This window comes from Vanellus vanellus (genome assembly GCF_965231255.1).
Source record: "Vanellus vanellus genome assembly, chromosome: Z".
Classification (NCBI taxonomy): Eukaryota; Metazoa; Chordata; class Aves; order Charadriiformes; family Charadriidae; genus Vanellus; species Vanellus vanellus.
Window position 1 is genome coordinate 56,642,090 of NC_138908.1, and position 22,204 is coordinate 56,664,293.

Genomic DNA, 22,204 nt, shown 5'->3' on the forward strand with positions numbered 1-22,204 from the left:
TAACATCAGCTGCGACAGCTTCTTCTGCACAAGAGACTACGCAGGCTGCGGTTGGTCAGGCCAGAGAAGAGAAGACAGTATGGTGTCTGAGAGATGCCAGTAAAATCATGAGGACTTGGAAAAGGGCTTGACTGAGTACTCCAATAAAATAACTAGGTGGCTGCTATCAAAGAAAAACAGAAAGCAGCAGATTCAAAACAAAACAATGATGTTCTTCACAGAGTATGTGATGGTTTGCCATATGTGGATGATACAATTTAACACCACTTGAAAAAGAAGCTGCCTAAGTTCATGAATGAGAAATCCAGCAAAGGTTACCTTTTACATAGTAAACACAAAGATACTGTCTTTGGCTAAGGCAGTTTCTTATTTGCATATTGCAGAAGACTGAGAGAGCATTAGGGAATGCTTGCCCAAGACTCATATTCTTCCCCAGGTATTCATTTCTGGCTGTGCTAGAGAGAGGATAACAGGGCAGAAAAGACTTTGGTTTAATTCACCTTACTATACTCTGTAACCTGACATTTTAAAGCTTTACAAAATACATTTTGAAATGTTTTAGAAAAGATACCTAGATATTAGGAATATCCCATCACTTGGCATTGCTAAGTATACACTGCAATATGCATTATCTATAACATACATTTAATTTAATTTTCATTTAATTTAATTTTAATTTAATTTAATTTTTCAAAAAGGTATTTTGATAACTTTATTATCACAGCTGTATTTAGCAGTGATACCAGAATGAATCCATTCAAGTAATTATACATTTTGGTTAGTGGTCTGAAGCACTGCAAGTGTTGACAGCATCTTCAGCACTAAGTAGGACACTTTTTCCAGTTAACAATGTATTTGCATTTTTTTCATCAACTATTTTCCCTGTGTGTCTATTGACTCTGACTAGTGTCTGAAAGCACTCAAAAATCAGATAAATGGTTAGGATAGTGTTTTTTTCCCAAATATTTCTAAAAAGAAGTCAGAACAGTTGTTTTCGGTTTTTAGAGTCAACTGCTACAAAGCTATGTCACAATAATGCTCACTTACTGGGCTCATTTAAAAGTAGCTGGTTCGTAGAAAATTGTAACTAATCAAAACACAAATCTAATGAACTCTGCCACAGCTAAGTCAAATAGATACAAATTGTATGGCTAAGGCAGATAAACATCTTTTGTTTTCTTCAAGCCACTCTGGTGGGTTTTTTAGATGAACCCTTGAACTAGTCTTCCATCTTCTCTCTCAGTTGCCTTGTAACGCCCAAGGTCACACTTCCTAATAGTATTAACACAGATGTCCATCTGGATATGGCATTGCTGCCCTTTCAGCCATCTCATTTCCCCAGCTTATTTATATTTGTGTCTGTATTGATCCTTGTGTAAAGAAAAAAGGATTGGTGTTTCTCTTAATATATTTGAAAACATCATTTTCAGAAACAGTCCGCTAATGAATATTTTAATCTTTCCACGCCAGTGGAATAATTTTCACTCAGAAAATGGCTTTTGAGATTATGTAATTTCAATTGAGAGGCCGTTACTGTATCTACTTCGAGCTATTACCTTAAAATTAGCTTTTCGGAGACAAACTTACTTTTTTTTTAGAGACAAAATATTCCTAAAAATAATAAATTGCAGATAAATTGAGGTCTAGTAAAAGGATTCACTTTCCTGTCTGGGAGCACCATTTTTTAAGAGTTGCTAGATGCTACCATACCTCTGGGTCCTTTCTCACTAGAACGTGCATATCTGCAGTAAAAAACAGTATAAAGTATGAAATTAAGACTGTTCCATAGCTGAATATGAAATATTTGTGCAATAGTGGTTATTGGTCACTAAGATTTAGAAAATGTTTACAGTAGGAAAAGCAACTGTTCCCAAGCATCTGAAGAAAGATTACAGACATCTTCCCCTTTGAAGAGAAGTCCAAAAGACTGAGATTAGCTGTGTTAAAAAATAAATAAGTATTGAAATTAGGTACAAAATACAAAACTGATCATTCTTCCTGCAAAATACAATGAGACTGTGAAAATCACTGCCAGAGGATAACACTGAGGCTAAACACTTAGCAAACACACAAACAAAAATGGAATTATTATATTTCTACTGATAAAAAAATATGCAGGGTTCTTCCAATTATTATAAGACAATGTTTGGAAGTGACAGTAAATATTAGATTTAAACCTGAACATCTTTAGATGAAAATTTGTATCTTCAAGAAAGCAGCCTAGCACCAGCTGTGCAGGGCAGGATATCCTGTTACTAGCTGTTGGCACCTTCTTCCTTCCCCTCAATGATTTTGCAGCAGTACTCCTGGAGATCAGATATGGTCTTTGAGGGCAAATTTAGATTGGACGAGGTTGGTGGAGGTTCTCCGGTCCAATTCCAGCTCCAATCAAAACTGCATCTGACTGAAATCCTGCTTCACCCTGCAGGGAACGGACCACCCCTTCCTTGCTAAGATGAGAATATTCACACACCTGGAGGTGCCCAAAGCTCTCAAGACTTTTTACGTGGGTATCAGTAGCAAAGGTTGACTTGGTGAAATGCAATGAAGGGAATCCAAGGTCAAAATGGACTTTGAGTCTGAGTATTATGGCACTTAGGATAAAAAGGTATTTTCTAGTTTTAACCATCTTCAATTCAGTTTCTGTGACAGACAAACTCAGTATTTACAAACCTGTTAAAACACGTGGTGTCAAAGACCGTTTTTTTACAAGCAATGCATATCCTGTTACTAGACTAATACCAAAACCAGAAAGAACTATTACGCTCCCCACCTCCGAGTCTACACATGGTTACCATCAGCATTTATAAGTAATTCCCCCGATAAGTCACTTTTCTGCAGAGAAGGTTCAGGAAAATCCAGATTTAAAAAAAAATAAAAAAATAAAAAAATCAGGGCTTACTTTTCTGAAAAAAAAAGGAGGAAAACACAGAAAACAAGTTTTTAACCGTTCCTGCTATAGCTAGATTTTTATGCCAAATAATTTATTTTTATTAACAATATCCAAATCCTTTTAAAGCTTGGTAGCAAAATCAGATTGAAAATTAAGATGCTGTATACCAACTCACGTGTAAAGAGTTAATTTTGGCAGTTATCACGCTCTGAAAACAGGAGTTTATAATGGAAATGCTGACACTGTATCAGTGAGAAAAGCACCACTATAAAAAGATTGTTCAAAATCATTATTTTCAGTAGGGAGAAATAGGGCAGTTTCTGAGCTGGAATCCAGAAAGCTCTTATGTGCCACTTTTCTGACGCCTTGCGAAAAACAAACAAACAAAAAATCCTTCAGCTGATGTAATGGGCTACTCTAAACACAAAATATAAACAATTCAAAAGAGTCTGGTATCAATAGTAAAATACAAAGCATGAAAAAGCTCATTTACAGAAAAAACAATTCTGCTAAGGTGCCTAACACTTGCTATTCAACATAAGATCTGTTCTCAAAATCAGTGCCAACTGACCAGATTAGGTGTTGAACTATTTCTGTAGCACTATGGTGGGTTAGAATAACGTCTGAAAAGTCACACTGCTTCCTTAACACTTTTAGTAACAGGTAGCTCACTATAAAGTAAGGCATTGAAGTGCATTTACCCATTTCTTTACTTGCTCTTCTTTCTCTTTCCTGTCCCAAATCCTTTTGTCCTCTAAATAATAAAAAGTACTTATGTTTATGTACTATAGCTACTAGGTGACCACATCCTTGCACATTGTACAGTACGTTGCATTCTCTGTAATGTCAGTCATTACTCTTCCTGACTTCACTAACTTTCTTTAGCTGAAGCATTTAAGATTAATGAGGCGTTTGTTCTCAATCAAGGCACTTTGTATGAATACAGTTACACTTTCAGGAGCCATGCAGATGCCTTATTTAATATTATTTGATTTTTTAATTGTTTCAGGGGATTGATTTATGGCTATTTTTTGTCCATTAGCATAGACAAATTTGGTATCACCCTTCTTTTTTGTCAATAATCATTATCAAACAGGAACTACTGCCTCGTAGAATACCAAGATGTGCTATGTTATCATGGATCCAAGTGCATCCTGGAAGGTGAAAATTTTACATAAAATATTGTAAAGCATATTACTTCAGCTACTTAGAGACATTGCAGCTGCTAGAAAGCAGTATGCTTCTGAATCTCAACAGCAGTTTCCCCTGATAATATACAAAATAGAATCCCCATCAGAGAAAAGTCTGGCTCTGTAAATCCGAGTCCACTTAGACATTTTTCTCTTTCCATGTTTTAATGATGCGCATAGTTGGGATTCACACATAATACCATTTCATTCAGCTATTAATACTGCTCTCATTTTTATAGTGCTGTCATAATTCAACGCTTTGCAAAATTATACTGATACACAAAAAAAACTAGTAGAGAGCAAATTTTCTATAAAGTTAACATAACTCCTGGGAGTTTAAGAAAGTATCACTTAACAGAACTAAAACCAATACTTAATTGGTAAGGAGAGGACATTGAACCAATGTTTGTACCAATGTTTCATAACTTCCACTTTATTCTCCACTGCATAAAACTTTTCTTTCTTCTTGTTTTCCAATCAACCTTCCCTTCAGGATTAAAGCCTTACCCAGAAGGGAATTCCTCAGCCATATCTCCTCCTTCTATGAACCAACGTGAAGAGGAAGGAGAATAATTTCAGACCTTCAGGAAGATGAAGGTTCAGAGAACAGGTATTTTCTGATAATTAGATCTTCTCATTTTTTGCACTTTTCCGATGCAAGTGAATTCTTAAAGACATGTGATATATATAATTCCCACATGAGTCAAATCACAGTTTCACATCTTCTGCAACAGCTACAGTTTTTAGGAATGCTTATCCTGAACAAGAATTTAGATTAATAGGATTTTTTTCATTTGTTTCAGGTAGAAACTTAAAGTCTGAACCATGTTAGTTGGAATTTAATATACACTCACTCTATATTCCCTACAGTAAAAAAAAAGTTAAGCATATAAGTAATGTTCTTTAATTACATCTCCCACTTCAGAGAAACTTATGGTACTACACAGCAATTTGAAAAACAATTCAAATATTGTAACAACAGATATAGAAAAAATTAAAAAAACTGATTCAAAAAAGAAACATATGCATATATTTCAAAGGTAGCATAAAACTTTCAGCTGCAGGTTGGCAAGACTAACATAAATTGCAGATTTTTAAAAGGGCAAATAGTACTCTGGGCAGCAGTATATTCAATTAAGTTGTCTTTTTTTATAGATGTACAGAAGATTGGTTAAAAGAGAACCACATTTATCTTAAGTATAATGCTAAGATTTAGTAAAAGTATTGTACTATTTTGAAGTGAAAGCTGTTAGGATAATCTAAGGTCCAAACTCTGAAGAGACAGAAACATGATTGTAAAATGACAAATAGGACCAAAATAAGTATCAGCAATTCTTAATCATGCTGATGTCAGCCATGAGGTTCCATATAAGCAAAAATACACTAATAAATTTAAGTTGTATATCAAACTGATAATTTTTTCTCCATTAAGAACTACCATCACGTTGCTTTGCAATGAAGAATACTATTCAAACAGATCAAAGAGAACCACAGAAAAAAGAAACATCAGTGTCCATTTTATCCTTCTACCTCAACCCACCATCAAATCTTCTTCAATTATTCCTGCCAACATGTTTTTAAAAATCGTGGAGTAGTTTCTACAAAATCTCTATATACCCTATTCCAGTAGTTCACTATTTTAGAAATAAAAATTTGCTAAATTTCCCAGTATTAACATAAACTTCTGCTGATGAAGTTTAAGGCTGCTACAAGTCATCTTGTCCCTAAAATGAGAGAACGGCAATTGATTGTGCTCATCTTTGCCATACACATACAATTTTACATGAGAGAATGTTACTTATTTCTTTCCTGTCTTCCCTTGGCTACACTAAGAAGGTTAATTCTTCTCAATCCTCCCTTATGGAATGATTAAGTCTATTGGAAATTATTAAAAGAATTTGGGGTTTGGGTTTGTTTTTTTTTTTCAGTTTTGCAATTTCAATTGCACCTCTTGTTTTCTTCCGTCCCATTCAGGCTCATGTTCTTTTAACTACATGTGTTCATTGTTAGACACACTAAAATGTGTCTCCTCACCAAAGCTGAAGAGAGCAAAAGGACTGTTTTTCAGGTTTTACTTCCAGTACGAGGCTTAAACATCCTTGTTGTGATGTTTCAGGTTCTATAGAACTGGTGACTTACTTTCAGTTTGTGACCAGAGTGGTCACAACTGCAGTTGGCAGCAGGAGCTACTGCTCAGTTAGGCACTCCCATCTTATGTATTTATAACTGATAACTCCTCTCCAAGTATTGCACCCATCTCTGTTGAATTCAGTGTGATTTTATGCCATTTCTTCAATATAGTAATATTATTATTGTCTTACAAAATAGTAGGATCCAATCCAAATTAGTAATTGGATCCAATCCAAAACAGCAATACTAACCCAAATTAGTAAACCCCAGCCTATACAAAATGCCCAAGGCCCTTGGTACTTACAGAAGATGCATCCAGAATGCTTCTTATTAATCCATTCCCTTCACTGAAATATTGAAATAACTGAAGAAAATAGTATTTTGAGTAATACTTGAAACACACTTGACAGTTGTGAAAAAGTCTTTGATACATTCTGTAAGTTTTAACACCTTGGTATCTTGACATGAAATAAACTCCCCCATCTCCTGTGCAATTATCTTCAACAACTCAAAGCAGACCAGTCTAGATTTCCACGTATGTTCCATAAGGACATGGAAAGTAATGAGCAAACATGGCACAGAACTTTATCACTCTCAGTGATTTTAAGAGTCTGATGACAATGATGGCTGGTAGCCTGAGATACTGAGGGTTGAAAGCAAATCCATATTCCTGTATGTTTGGCAACTATTGATTTACATCCTCTTCTTGATTTACCTCTTCTGTCACTCGAATATCAGAATTTAAAACACTACCAAAAGCCTATGAAAGTTAGGATGGATGAAATCTTTTGCTTATTCCTTATTCCCATGAGCTGTCACAGCAAAAAGTCAGTTGGTTTGCTCTTCAATACATATCTATTTTCTTGGTGTTTAGAAATTGATAGAGTCATCATTTGTTTAATAATTCTCTTGGAATCCAAGATAGGTTGACTGCCACATAATTCCTTGGGTCACCCAGTTCCTGCCTTTTCAAAAAGCAACACAAAATTTTCCAGGCTGCTGCCACCTCACTTAAGCTCTTCAAACTCCCAGAGATAATCACTAATAGTGCTGAGATTGCTTCAGCGTTTCAAGAGTTTTGAAAGACCCTGCTATTAAAAAAGTTAAATGGGTATCATTCACATATGGGTAAATAACAGAGCGTTATTCATATACTTGCAACTGTTGGATTTTTGCTATTTAACTCAGGTTGCAGATGCCTAATATCTCCCACTCCTACATTTTTCAGCTAACACTGAGTAGTTCACACTGACACGCGAACAACATGCAGTAACAAAAAGTACAACATAGCAGACTATGGAGGACAAGTTTTAAGTAAATTTAGTACTAGTGAGGTCTCTTCAATCTTGAACATTTCATTAAAACTTCCAAACTGAATGACATCTTATGACATTAAGAATGCTAATTTTATTCCACACACATATCTAAATGAAGAGGTCTCTTGGGGCATACGTTTATTTCACTGAGATCACCAAACCACAGCTATAGAAAGATGAAGTTGTCAGCACTAACAATTTAGATGTACAGCGATCAATACACATACAAAATCACAGCAAATCTTCACAAACCTCTTGAGTGGATGGACTTCAAGGCAGAGACTGGGGGAGCAAAGTCCCTCCCACCATAAGAGAAGATCAGGTTGGTGACCACCTGAGGAACCTGAACGTACAGAAGTCTATGGGACCTGATGAGATACACCCCACAGTCCTGAGGGAATTAGCTGATGTAGTTGCCAAGCCACTCTCCATCATATTTGAAAAATCATGGCAGTCTGGTGAAGTCCCCAGTGACGGGAAAAAGGGAAACATTGCACCCATTTTTACAAAGGATAGAAAGGAGGACCCTGGGAACTACTGACTTGTCAGCCTCCCCTCTTTGCCTGCAAAGGTCATGGAACAGATCCTCCTAGAAGCTATGTGAAAGCACATGGAGGACAGGGAGGTGATTCGAGACAGCCAATATGGCTTCACCAAGGGCAAGTCCTGCCTGACCAACCTAGTGGCCTTCTATGATGGAGTGAGTACATCATTGGACAAGGGAAGAGCTACAGATGTCATCTATCTGGACTTCTGTAAGGCCTTTCATACGGTCCTCCACAACATCCTGCTCTCTAAATTGGAGAGATACGGATTTCATGGATGGATTGTTTGGTGGATGAGGAATTGTCTGGATGGTCACATCCATAGGGTAGTGGTCAACAGCTCAATGTCCAGATGGAGATTGGTGACAAGTAGTGTCCCTCAGGGGTCCATCTTTGGAACAGTACTGTTTAATATCTTCATCAAATACAGAGTGATTGAGTGCACTCTCAGCAGATTTGCTGATGACACCAAGCTGTGTGGTTGACATGCCTGAGGGATGGGATGCCATCCAGAGGGACCTGGACAAGCTTGAGAAGTGGGCCCGTGTGAGTCTCATGAAGTTGAACAAGGACAAGTGCAGGGTCCTGCATGTGGCTCAGGGCAACCCCAGTATTAATACAGGCTAGGGGATGAAATGATTGAGAGTAGCTCTGCCAAGAAGGACTTGACGGTACTGGTGGATGAAAAGCTGGACATGAGCCGACAATGTGCCTTGGGCTGCATCAAAAGAAGCATGACCAGCAGGTTGAGGGAGGTGATTCTGCCCTTTTGCTACGCTCTGACAAGATCCCACCTGGAACACTGTGTCCAGCTCTGGGGCCCTCAACATAGGAAAGACGTGGACCTGTTGGAACAGTCCAGAGGACGGCCACAAAAAAATATTAGAGGGCTGGAGCACCTATCCTAGCAAGACAGGTTGAGAAAGTTGAGGTTGTTCAGTCTGAAGAACAGAAAGCTCCAGGGAGACCTTATTACAGGCTTTCAATACTGAAGGGAGGCTTATAGCATAGATGGGGACAAACTTTTTAGCAGGGACTGTTGCAGACAGGACAAGGAATAATGGTTTTAAACTAAAAGAGGGTAGATTTAGGCTGGATATAAGGAAGAAATTCCTTACAATGAGGGTGGTGAAACAGTGGAACAGGTTGCCCAGTTCAAGGTTAGGTGGGATGGGGCTCTGAGCAACCTGATCCAGTTGAAGATGTCGCTGCTCTTTGCAGGGGTGTTGGACTAGATGACCTTTAAAGGTCCCTTCCAACCCAAACTATTCTATGATTCTACAAAAATTGGATTTTACCTAGTAAGAATGCCTTTCCTACTAAAATGAAAACACATTACAGAGATAGAAATTGATTCAATAAATATTTTAATAGCTATTCACTGACAGAACACTAAACATTATAGATGGACCATATTTTTGTCATGAGCTGTTCTAAGTCACATGAGCTGTTCTAAGTCTTTTGTTTTCCCCAGTTTAGGTAATATGTGGATTCAAAATACCAGTTCCTCTCTTGTTTCCTTAAGCATTCTTAACATTCACAAAAGAATCTTAAAATGTTGTCAGTGTAAAAGGAAAATCAAGTTGTTTATTGTTACTTTCAGTTTGCTAATACTACAACTGTGAATTTCTAATAGCTGACTGTCATAATTGCAAGACGTGATGTTTGAGAATGCAATAGTGCATTTTTCACTAGTTTGAATTCTCATTTCATTTTCAACATATCTCAAAATTTTATGATGTCATTTAATGATTTACATTTTTAAGGCACCTGAAATATCTGCTATTAATTAAACAACTGAATGAAGAAAAGCTATACTGTCATCAAAACTGATTATCATATTTCCTCAAGCTGTTTTAAGGAAAAAAAATATTAGATGACTTAACAGGGCAACTGATAGATTGTTGAAATGTAAAATCTTTAAGTGTTTGGATTTTTTTTAAATGAGTATATGTTTTAGGATTCTATGAACTATTAATAGGTTATCTATTCATTACTTGCTGTATAACACTATTTTATATTTTTTTTTAAGTAAAATAATAGGCACTTAGGAGGTTCACAATTGAAACCTTTTTATGCTTACACAGGGCAGTAAACCTTAAATGCTGTAAAAGAGCAATTTCATTCTTGACTGTAACTTATTATTCTCTTTCCCTTATTATTCTCTTTTCTCCAGCTTCCCACACATACATACCAACAGTATAAAATATTTAGAAGAAATCTCATTTTTTTCCTCTTATGTGCATTTAAATTTTCAGTTGTTTCCTTGAATGTTTTACACAAACTATATTCTGTTAGCCAATACTTTTCTTGAGAGTACAAACCTACTCCAGGTTTGTCTATCAATGTGCTATTACATTTTACATTGAAATATAATCATATTTTACAAATAATTTTTCCCCAGCAAATGTGTTTTCAGAAAAAAATACACAGGCTACACTTCACATGCAATCATGCACGTGCTTCTTTTTGTTTTTCCTTAATCTCTAATGTTTTAGATAACTAAGCAACGTGTGAAACTTACAGCTGTCCAGGCTTCTTTTCTGCATCGAGAACACAACCATTCATTATGGATTTCATAAGAAGGAACACCGTAGCAACCTAGAATAAAAGACAGATGGATTGATTAAGTCATTCTGCGTTTCTATCTATGATGTCATACAATTCAACTGTGTATAAACACTAGTAAAACACATCTGCTGAGACCAAGGAGATTTTTCAAGTCTCATCTTACTGCTAGTTCCATAATCTATGAAATATATACATTAGACACACACAAACTATTCCCAAAACTCAAAAAAACCCCACCACCCTAAAAAACAAAAAAAAAGAAAAACAAAAAAAAACCAAAAACAACCAAACTGAAAAACGAAACAAAAAGAAAATCCACCCCAAACACCCAAACACTAGGGAATTTCCTATTTTATTGCAGTTCAATAGCAAATCAACAATTCTCCATGCAGAAAAATGTACAATTTTAATTAATGTACTGGCATTCATTCTATGCCATTATACTGTACTTCCATGTAAGAATTTTACATGGACTTCTTAACTCTTCAAGCCCTACTGTCTAGAGAAGAGACTGCAGTAAATCCATGCATTCATAGTCACTCTTGAAACAAAAAAAAGAATGCAAGATGAAGGAAATAACTGCATACCTAAAGTCAACAGCAACATTCACAAGTCCTCAAATCCATCAGGATTTCACCCTGACTAGTTAATAAGGACATACTAAGATCACACAGCGGTTTAAAATATGAGAAGTCAAAGAGGAATTTAACAGCTCAGAATTGAAACAAGAATCAGAAGTTTATGATTATTGAAAGTTTACAGAAAAGTTGATTCTTCACTATTTTCACAGCAATCATTTACACACAATAGAAAACATAATGTAGTTTCTTCAAAACTTTAGCCAGTGATTAAAGTAATACATATGGAAGTGTTCTTCAAGTACTTTTAAAGACATACCAGAAGCCTAGTTAATGATTGCTTATCAATAAAGCAAAATTTGAAACTACATTTCTGCCAACTGAAAAATTAGTTTATTTACTTGCATGAACCCGTACAGAACACTTTGCACAGGAAATCAGAAGACTTGTTCCATCTTCTTCGATAAAGGCATTTGATGGATAGTTTTCAGTGTTTTCTTCACTATAAATAAAACACATCTCTGGAATAAGAGGTTTAGTCTTTTCATTTTCAGCCATCAATGCTTCTGCTGAGTTTGCTTCCCCAAAAGTAGGACTTTCTTCATCGGGATTGTCTGGCTGGAAAATAAACAAAATTTATATTTAAGTAAAAGAAAGGAGAGTTAGTCGTACTCTTCCTTTTGTCAATGATGAAATGACCTTTCCCCTCCCAGCTCTTGCACTAAAAACGTAACAGTTCTGTGAGAAAATTAACTGCTTCTAGGCATCTATCACAGTCATTCTATAGTTCCTTGATTGTTCAAATAAATGTGAAATCTAGACTAGCACTCAGCCTGCAAACTCGTGTTATTGCAGCTGTGTTCAATGATACTGTACCTCTGTCTCTCTTTGAGCCCTTTAACTGGGTCCAGCGCAATAAAAGTTTTCTTCCTAGTTCCCGTGTTGGGGGGATTCCAGTTCAGCAGCTTCAGAATTAGTACCATAGTACTATGACAGCATTTTCAGCTGACATTTGACACAGGAATTCCACAAGCCAGTACCAAACAGTGCATTAGACTGTTTCTATGGGAATATGATTCCCGAGAAGGCCTAAGTACTGTGAAAACACTTATTTCTTCAACACTGTGGGAAGGAAACGTAGAAGAGCCTCCAAAAAAATGCATTTGAAGATGGACACATAAGGAAATAGCTAAAAGATACAAACCTATGTGGATTCACCACCTCCAAAAGTGTAATTTCAAGGGGAACTACACATACATTAACACCACTCCTACATAAACCCTAGGAGAAGGCATACACTGTCTGCAACCAAGGATAAACGCAGGTGAACAGACTATCTGTTCTAATTGTATCAATACTGAGTTTATTTAATTCTCATACAAATCAAATGCATAAGCTTATATTATCTCTAATTTACTGGAAATGCAGCTAGTTCACATTTCACCCAGAGGTGGAGCTGTTCGGATCTTGCTCACCTTGTAGTATGGCATGAGGAGAGTGCAAATGGCACAGTGCGGTTCCTTTTTTGCACAAGCTGCATTGTATTCTTTTTCAGCATTGAAATTGGGTACTCTCGTCTGCCAAAGGTAGACCAGAGGCCTGGCCCATGTCTCCGTCTCTTGAACTTCCTCTTCAATTAAGGTAGTCTCAGGAAGTTCTTAAATCAAAAAAAGCAATTGGTTACATTGTAGCCTTGGAATGAAGACAAACAACCATGATCTCGCCAAGTGTGCTAATAATGAAGACAAAACAATGCTATAAGAAGTCTGTGTGTGAAAACAACTGCAGAAGTCTGAAAGAATTATGCATCTGGACAAGCAACACAAAAAAGCGCTTCAACACCTGTGTCATGAGCTGACTGCTCCACACAGAGCATAAGTATGTCACTAGTTCTACTGTTTACAATTTGTATTAATATCCACATTACATCTCACTCTCCCACTCCCTAATTCCTCTAACCTCTACCCCATAACCCTGTATGCATTCTGCCCTAAATTCCTTTCAGATGGAAGATGTGGCATCCTGCCAAGCAGACAAATCACTCTGTTCAACCACACTGGCACCTCTCAATTCTTTATGGAAAACGACACTCATTTTCCAAAGGTAAAAAGAGACAGATTGTTATAGCCAGGGATTAATAGGGAACAATCAGATCTAAGATGTAGCTGGACATGCATGCTGGACGCCACTACAGGAAAAATTATTTGGTAATATCAGTGATTTGTTCTGGATGTTGCAAAAGTTTGGTTTACTTATTAGCAGTGTTTCCATGCAGGACTCTATAAAGGTGACTTCATGAAATTAAACACCTCTAGGAAAGCTGAGAAATAAAATTAGACTGAAACTCAAAGAGAAATAGCTTATTCAATAGGAGAAATCTAAAAATGTAATCATTTCCTATTAAGAAAGATGTAGAAAAGGGAAAGTTGTGAAAAAGAGACTGGGTGTAAAACCCTTGCCCCAGTGAAATCAGTAACAGAACTATCAACAATCCAGTTAACACCAGAATTTCAGCCTCGCATGTTTAAGCTGCCTGGAAACCTCAAGGTATCTTCACATGCAACCTAGTCACTTTGCCACCTGCGAAATATATAGATTATGAGGAGGAAAATGTCTTTTCATTCTTGAAAGGAAAGCATTGATGACAGATGTTAAGTATATTTTTCGGGATTGGGTCCTTATACACTGCTCTGATTAATGATGAGGTCTGTGGTTCTGTTCATTCAAGTGGAGAGTGCCTATTAAATCTTTCTTGATCACTGGGAAGGCATGTAGGTGTCAATTAGAATAATTAAAATAATGTGACTGTAGGAGGAAAATGTGGAAAGTTATTGAACAGAACTTCCAGATAACAAACAAAGGTCTATAGTATGCTGCCCTTTTCTAATGATGTATTTAAGAAAAATTGTTTATTTCAGAAGAAGAAAATTCCAACAACAAAAAGATGTTTAATGAAGTACAATAAGCTGAATCATCACATTCCTTCAGCCCATGACTGCCTTCCACTTTATGCAAAAGAGGAGGCTTTATAGGTCTTCTCCTATGATAAATCGTCATGCATTGCTACAAAAGCACTATAAAGCTGATAGCATTTTTATCGGTGTTGAATAGAATATGGATTGAAATATTTGTCTATAGGCAAGCCAAATATAGCAAAAATAAATAAATTAATATATCCTGCATGTACATTTTATTTCATTTTTCACAGTTTCTCAAGAGAACTAATATCAATTCAATAAATATTTGCCAATAATCCAGGTAGAAGCACAAGTACAAAACATCCGCAAAAAAGCTGTCACCAAGTCAATACTCAGCAGCAGAGCTTTATGGTGGATAACACAGCTGTAGAATAGCAGTGAAGAAATAGCTGAACACAAGGAAGAAATGAAAATATAAAATGCTGGCAACACTTTCATAGCTTCCTGAATTACTTATTTTTTAAGTTAAAAGCCTAACTAAGCTTTTAGTTAAAAACATTCTGTCCAATCATATTTTTTCTATTGCATGCAATTTTCCAGAACCATAAAATAAATAGCTCTAAAATCTATGCCTCTGGTTCCATTTCTATCTAAGTTTTGCCTTAAAGAATGGTCTCACAAGTAGCTTCATCTTTGCTGATGTATTTTCAAAATTCTTTCTTTGACATTATTTTCTCTCAGGAGCTTATACTGCCATTATTTTAAATATTTTCATTATAGTTGTGACCTCACACAGAATTGAGGGTTTGACTGTGCCTGATGAAGAAAACAAAGAAGAATACAAAATTTACCATGAAGGTTTGTAACTTACATCTTCCATGTCTATTATCCACTTTGAAGCTGACATCCTTCGACTGCACCACTCCTTATCACTGCTAAATAATTCTTCCATGAGGGCTGAAGTCTTCACCCTGAACTTCAGCTTATTATGCTCCTCTTTAGTCAAAAATCTATCTTTGAATTTCCAGTCCTGGAATCAATTCTCTAGTTTTCTCTCACATAGTGCTCTGGTTTTCCACTGTCTCTAGCACATTTGCTGAGTTCATGACCATATTGTTTCTGCTTTTGATGAGAACAATATTTATATCTCAATTACATATAAACTCCACAATTTCAGTTCCCTCTTGTGATCTTTACAAATCCTTTCCAGACCGAGGGAGTGAAAAGAATGCAAGAGCCAGGAATGAAGCTGGCAGTGCTCTTACAACATTTTGTTGCTTTCAAAAGCTTTGTATTTGTTTTCAAACCTCATTTCAAATTAAGCCAGGGACAAAGTGCCATATGCAGATGTATTAGACTGCATCTTCCACAACCTCCAAAAAATTTAACATTATTTTTAATAAATTTATTTTCCCTTTTACATTATGTTTAGAGCAAGTACTTCCAGTTACTTATTCACTAGAAGCAAACCTCCCTCGTTTGCCTCCGACTCTATATCTCTAATTATGCATTCTATCTCCTTTGAGGTATGACTCTCTGCTCAACGCACCTAACTGCAGTCTCTTAGTGTCTTTGCATGAACTCCAGCACCCACGCTTTCTGATGTGATCCTCCTGCATATCACACCCTGCAATCCCATGCGCTTCACTATAACAAGCCCAGGACAGCCATGAAATGAAAAATATCCCTCCTCCTTTCAGAGGGAGACTAGTTAACCTAGTTAACTAGTTAACTAGTTAACCTAGCACTTCGTAAAGGAATGTTACACTAACAGTATATTAAATTAATAGACAGAATGGATGTGCTCTAAGGGATATAACCTTTGTCTAATCCTCTGTTATCACTACTGTACGGCTTGTGAATTTCAGTTCTCTTCAAGAATTTCCTAGGCAACCTTAGGCTTAATTTATCATCTTTCAGGGGCTTCAGAAATATTAGTCCATCTCCTTACAATCAACATTCCCCCACCCACCCACTGAAATCATGTCAAAAGCAATTGATATTTAAAAAAAAAAAAAAGTTGCAGAGTACACGACTCCCATTACAGAGTATGACAACAATGCTGGCTTCAACAACCTTCTCACCAAGTAGAATGTACAATCTTCTATGTAAATATTCTACAACAGTAGAACTTGGGTAGTTTAAATTTGTGTGCTTTTTCCAAGATGCACCAGTTTCACTGACAGGAAGAACTTCCAGGTCAGCTTCTCAGGCAGTAGAAGTGGAATTACCTTCCTGGTTTCCATAAGTCAGAGACATTATGGACCATAAATAAAAACTAGGAATCTGACTATCCAAAACAGGCAATGAAATGAAAAAACAGCTCTCAAACTGTTTGAGAGAAAGCATAGAGTATATAATCCCCTTGATGTAATAAACACTGCCATCCCAGCACACTTCATAGCCTTTCTTCACTTGTCCATTTGATAATTCCGAAGTACTATTTATGTCCCCCAAAAACTTGGAAATCTTGAGGAATTTTCAGAATTTTTCTTTCTATTTATCCAGTACTTGTCACTTCCTGTTATTCTTTTTAATGACTCCTTTTGTTACTTACTACATAACTGAAGAGCAACCAGTGACTTAGCTTAAAATAAATTTACTTCCCTGACTCATATTTGTATGTGTGGTTTCAGGGTAGACATTCAGGTGCCTCATGTGAGCTCAGTGTTTTTTTGACCAGATATGTCTGTTACAAGTATGGAAGCGCCTAGCACCTACATCTGCTTCTATGCAATGATAGAAAGGATACAAGACAACTACAGCCTCCAGTTTCCTCCACTCAAAATCCACCTTAACTGAGGATGCTCAGAGTAAGAATGGAGAACAATGTGTGGTGTCCATACTGAGTGAAAAATCTCAAAAGCTTCATTCTCATAAGCAGGCATACTTTCTCCTTCAACTACATATTAGTGCCTTTTTCCACTCTCAAGATCTGCAAAAATCATGGTGGAAGCACCAGTTCCCACAGTGAAAGAGAATCAAAAGTTGCCCTCCAAAAATCACATATCTGCTTTACAAGACCAGTAACATAAGGTTTCATGAAGCACTATGGACATGATGGTTCACTAAAAATGTTCTGTACTGGCATTATTCTGTAAGAGCCTGAGAATGTTGTCTCAGTTCTGACAGAGCAAGTTTTGACAGTCACTTATGCAATGCTGCCAACCAACAATACTCTATGTCATGCGCCACTATTCAGGCAAACATTCTTTGCAATAAACTGGCCTGGCTCCAAGAGCAGCCCAAGCCAGGCAATCTGAAAGATTCAGGTCAGACAATGCAGTGATATGAAACACAGCGTATGTTTATGGAGAGCATATTCTTTGTACAACACTTGAAATGGAGCTAGGGAATCTATCTTGACTTCTATGTCTGCTCTAACCTGGCTCAAATCACTGATGCTTCCTCACAGTTCACTGCCAGTAAGTGCATGAACAGGACTCCGTACAGGTGCATAGCAGAAATCTCTGGTGAGAACTCTCACGTGGCATGTGCTTTTTTTAGCTTTTCAGCATCAACTTAGATTGAAAATTAAGAATTAATCAAGACAAAAGTGAATAATGCATTCTTGATATTTTTTGGTAAAGAAACGTCAAATCAACTTAACTATAGAGTACATAATACATTTTGCTGTCAGAGGGAATAAAAGAAAATATTGAGTTGAACCTGCTAGCCATGACAAGGAAATTCAATGATGAACATGATGACGCAGGTCGGGCGCTTGGAGCCGGCAGCGGCTCCCAGGTCCGATTTGGAAGGGACATATGCGTCGGAGAGGCTCCTGTCCTCGCACATGATGGGGATGTAGCAATACACATCGATAGGCAGCGTGTCGCCAGCCAGCACCGTGATCCCCTTCTCGCCTATGCTGATGAACTTCTTTTGGAGCAAAATTGACGGCACTGTTCAAGAGACTGCAAACTCTCTTGCATAACACATAGGCACAGTGACAAATAAAGAACCATCCTGAAAGTCTTCAGTTGACCTGTTCCCTGTTTAATCTCCATCTGAATCATGATGCTCTACTTTAGATATAGTAATTATTCCCATAGCAACAAATATTGTATCAAAAATTGAGGTCATCACTTCAGCTACATAAATAAACATCTTTTTAACAGAACACCTTCTCACACAACACCATGTTCAAGTGTAAATGTTATGCTTAACCTTAAATATAAGCGCTACATACAGGAATTCAGAATTGCTTAACAATGCAACAGAACTTTAATTATTTGATTCACTTTGTTACAATCAAGCTCACTCATTTCCTGAGACCCTTTGTCTCCAAAGAACTTCAATAGATAAGACGCTGTGCTCAGAGGCTGACTATACAAAGCTGTATGTGCTCAGTCCCTTCTGAAACTGAGAAGAACCATCCAGCACACTTTCTCAGGATGTATTAAAATTCCGTAACAATAAAAATACAGTAGAGGGTCTAACTTTACTTTAATTGCAAAAATAAAAATCCTCTGGTTATCACATGAAGCCTTTACTATCTGGAATGTGACATGCCTGAGGAATTATATGAAATAAAAATCAAATAACGTACACTAAAATAAACCATTTTTACATTAAAAAGGACTGTCTACACAACATCTTGCACAATATAAAAATTAAATTAAACTAAATTTTTTAATAAAGATTAAAAAAATAGGACACTGCGTAAGAAAGGAAAATAAAGACTTGTACTTGCTCCATTGGAAACATCTATGTAGACATGACCTCAAAAACTGACAGCTAAGGCAGATCAATCACAGACAGGAAACAAAATTAAATATCATAGAACTTCTACAACCTATCATCCTTGTAAAGTTAAAAACATGACTGTAAATGTGCATTATAAAATAAACTCTAATTTCAAACTAGCCCCTACCTTTGCAGCTGTAAATTGAACTTCACATCACCCTTATGTGATCAAAAAGAGTCAAAGGGACCCTCTAAGATTCAGTTCATTAACAAGGATGTGTTACTCAAAGGAAACAAACATGAAATTATTATTCAGAGTTCCAAGAATTCCCTGATGCCAGAGAAAAACAAAAAACCCCAAGATCACCTTATCTTTGAACAAATTAATAGGAGCTCCATGTTCAGTGAATAATTTCTAGGACAGAAGAAATCTTGGGCATTTCATATGTGGAAGAGAACCTATTATTAAGCAGAAACTCCTTCATTCTGCCTAAAAAAACACTGTCAGTCTCCTGAAAATCTTTTTGATGATGGAGGTTTATTTTGTATGTAAATCAGGGCACTGTTCCTCTAATTTACACTTTAATGTTCCATTTACCATGTGACCAATCAATAAACACCTGAAACTGAAGAAGGCTCAGAGGACACACAAAGGGCTCTGTGCTTTTTAATTTCAGGGAAGAATCTAAGGAACAACTGGCCATAGCTATTGCAAAGGAAGCCGAATTTATCTCAACATTAAGGGGAAGAGAGGGTGGCCTTTGTTTTAGGTAAACGGCTATATCAGCTGGGTGGATCAGCTGGTTGTGTAAATGTTTCTCCCTGAGTTAATCAGAAGATTGCAAATGTCCTCCTGAGCCAGACAGACCACAATATGGGAAGTGTGTATATGGCTCAGTCCAACATAGAGTATAAAAAACCGAACATTGAATAAAATGAACTTTGAAGAGACCAACAGGTTTGAGCTGAATTCAGCCTACATATTCCTTCACAGCAAATGGTGACACCCAGCATTCATCGTTGTGACAGTGAGCATATACAGACTAGTAATGGGAATCACATTTATATTGTGATCCAACTGTATATTGCAATATACATGCTGTATTGTGATTTCAGTAGATTGCTGTATCACTCTGCTAATGCAAAATCCTGTGTAACAAGAAATATCTTCCAGTAAATTTGGTATTAAATATTAAGTACTTCTCATGTGGGACATCTAAAAGAACACAGTCAGACAGTGGCACAAGGAACACAGAATTTTGTTGTTTAGCACTGGTACTTAAATTGTATTTACAAGTAAAAAGACCAACTTAAGTTCTGCTAGCATATTAGGCATTTCAGTTTAAAGCAGCCAGAAACTTCCTGGATACGATGTAAACCTTCAAAGTTGGAGCATTTGTTTAAATCAAGTTCAAAGATCCTTTACTGGACACACTTTGACAATATATCCTACTTGGATTCGACTTATCAATACATCATTAAATACAACACTGATTTTGGTATGCTTTGATAATAACTATGGGGAGCGGCCTTCACACAGAGAGTGACATTTCTGCCTCTTACAGCCTCCCAAGGAGAACTTACCATGTAAGTCTGTTAGTATACGTATTTTTTTTAAATAGGCTTATATGAACAAAGCCTGTTTCTTGTAAGTTCTGTTACGTTTCTGGCTGTAATTGTATTGCATATTCATGCTGAAGTCTGAAATGGATCAATGCCAGGTCCCCAAAAAAGAATTAAGGGGATCATGTAATACGGGATACTCCTATGCATTTAAAAACATCTCCTTACTGCCACCACTAACAGTGGTCACAGATCTCGATTTCCCATGAACCACCAGGGCATTTTTACTTCACTGCAAATACATTGCTTTGTTGTAATATTTCTTTATAACATCCAATTCACAATGAGGTTAAATATTTGGTTTCCTAAGGGGACAGAGCAAGTGCTCTTATTTTCAGAAGAAATGCAGAAACACTTCATGAGCCAATTAATTACCTTAAATAAATATATAACAGTTGTTATAAACCTTATTGTTTCATACAATAATTCACCCATAGTGGTACTGACACTATAAGGTGATTAGCAATGCCAAACTCCATGCTAGTTTCTGCTATCATATTTGTACCTGAAAAGAATATTTATATAGAATTAATTAAGTTCTGTACTGTAATTTCGGATATACTAGTTCTCATTTATGCAATTATTTATATGCATCTGTATCCCTTTACATAGTTAAGAAAAGTGAAACAATTCATTAAAACAAACTGTGTAGACAAAAAGAAAATTATAGCCCAGAATGTTTTGGTACAAAGGAAACTCCTTCTATAGCAAAGTACTTATAAACAGTTACTGTGCTGCTTTCCAAGTGGGTAAGTGAATGAAATAAATGTTTTCACAAATGTTATTGGTTTAATAGTTTGTGGCAAACGTGCTCCAACACGCAATACTATTGCTTTGAATGGCTTTTGCTTACTAAGTTAAACTCATATTCTCAGACGGAAAACATTTGGGCCATTTGCAGAATGGGCTGTTGCCACTATTTGCTGATTTAACCCAGCAGATGTGAAAAGCCATAGATGCTAATACAGTACAATTTGCTTTTGCCAATCTCAACAACGATTTTGCTGCTTGGGGTTATGTTCCACTGATGTTTCCTGGCTTTGTACAGCAGCATTCTCTGCTATGAAGAGCATAGCAGCATCTGCTATTTTTCAGGTAGCTGAGCATAATCTCAGCCCTGGGAGGCATTATCTATAGTTTCAAATGTCCTGGAGGAAATAATAATAATAATAAAAAAAAGTCCGGAAAAAGGACTTGCAACTTCAAAACTTTACTGTTCCTGCAGTATATCAGCAAACGCAATTTCAGAAATTGTGTTTCTTTTTTCAGATTGTCATAGATTTCATAGCAAAATATTACATATGTAATTTTTTTTATTCCTTGTACTGTACAATAAATTTAATTTCCTGTATGGTACTGTACAGTAACAGTACTGTAATATATGCACACTTTCTTGGTTAGAGAGTCTAATTGCTGATTTATCAATTAATACTTCTGTTCTCATAAAAACTGTATGTAAAGACAGCCGTACTGAATCACAGCTCTGAAGGCTAAGCCTAAAAGCTCCTGGATTAAATAGGGTTTAGGTCAAAAGAAACTAACGGGGTGCTTTATTAAAAAAAAGTAAAATATCAGAAAGTGTAACACATCAGCTGTAGCACATCTCAAAATGTTTTGAAAGGTCAGAAAAAAATCAGAGTTCAAAAAATTTTTAAAAAGACAATTTGATAGAATTGAAAGATGCATTTAGATACTAGGGTACTCTGACTTTTCTTGAGCATATCATTAAAGTCCCATAATGAAATTCACAT

The 22,204-nt window shown here is 36.5% G+C and overlaps 1 protein-coding gene across 1 annotated transcript in view; it reads right to left on the minus strand.

The window, feature by feature from the left end:
- KDM4C (lysine demethylase 4C) overlaps nt 1-22,204 on the minus strand; it is a 308,331-nt gene that overhangs the window by 113,466 nt on the left and 172,661 nt on the right. The window contains exons 13-15 of the mRNA XM_082496977.1: nt 12,699-12,880; nt 11,625-11,841; nt 10,599-10,675 (exon numbers count right to left, since the gene is read on the minus strand). Of these exons, the coding sequence (XP_082353103.1) occupies nt 10,599-10,675; nt 11,625-11,841; nt 12,699-12,880 (476 nt within the window). The remainder of the gene's footprint in view (nt 1-10,598; nt 10,676-11,624; nt 11,842-12,698; nt 12,881-22,204) is intronic.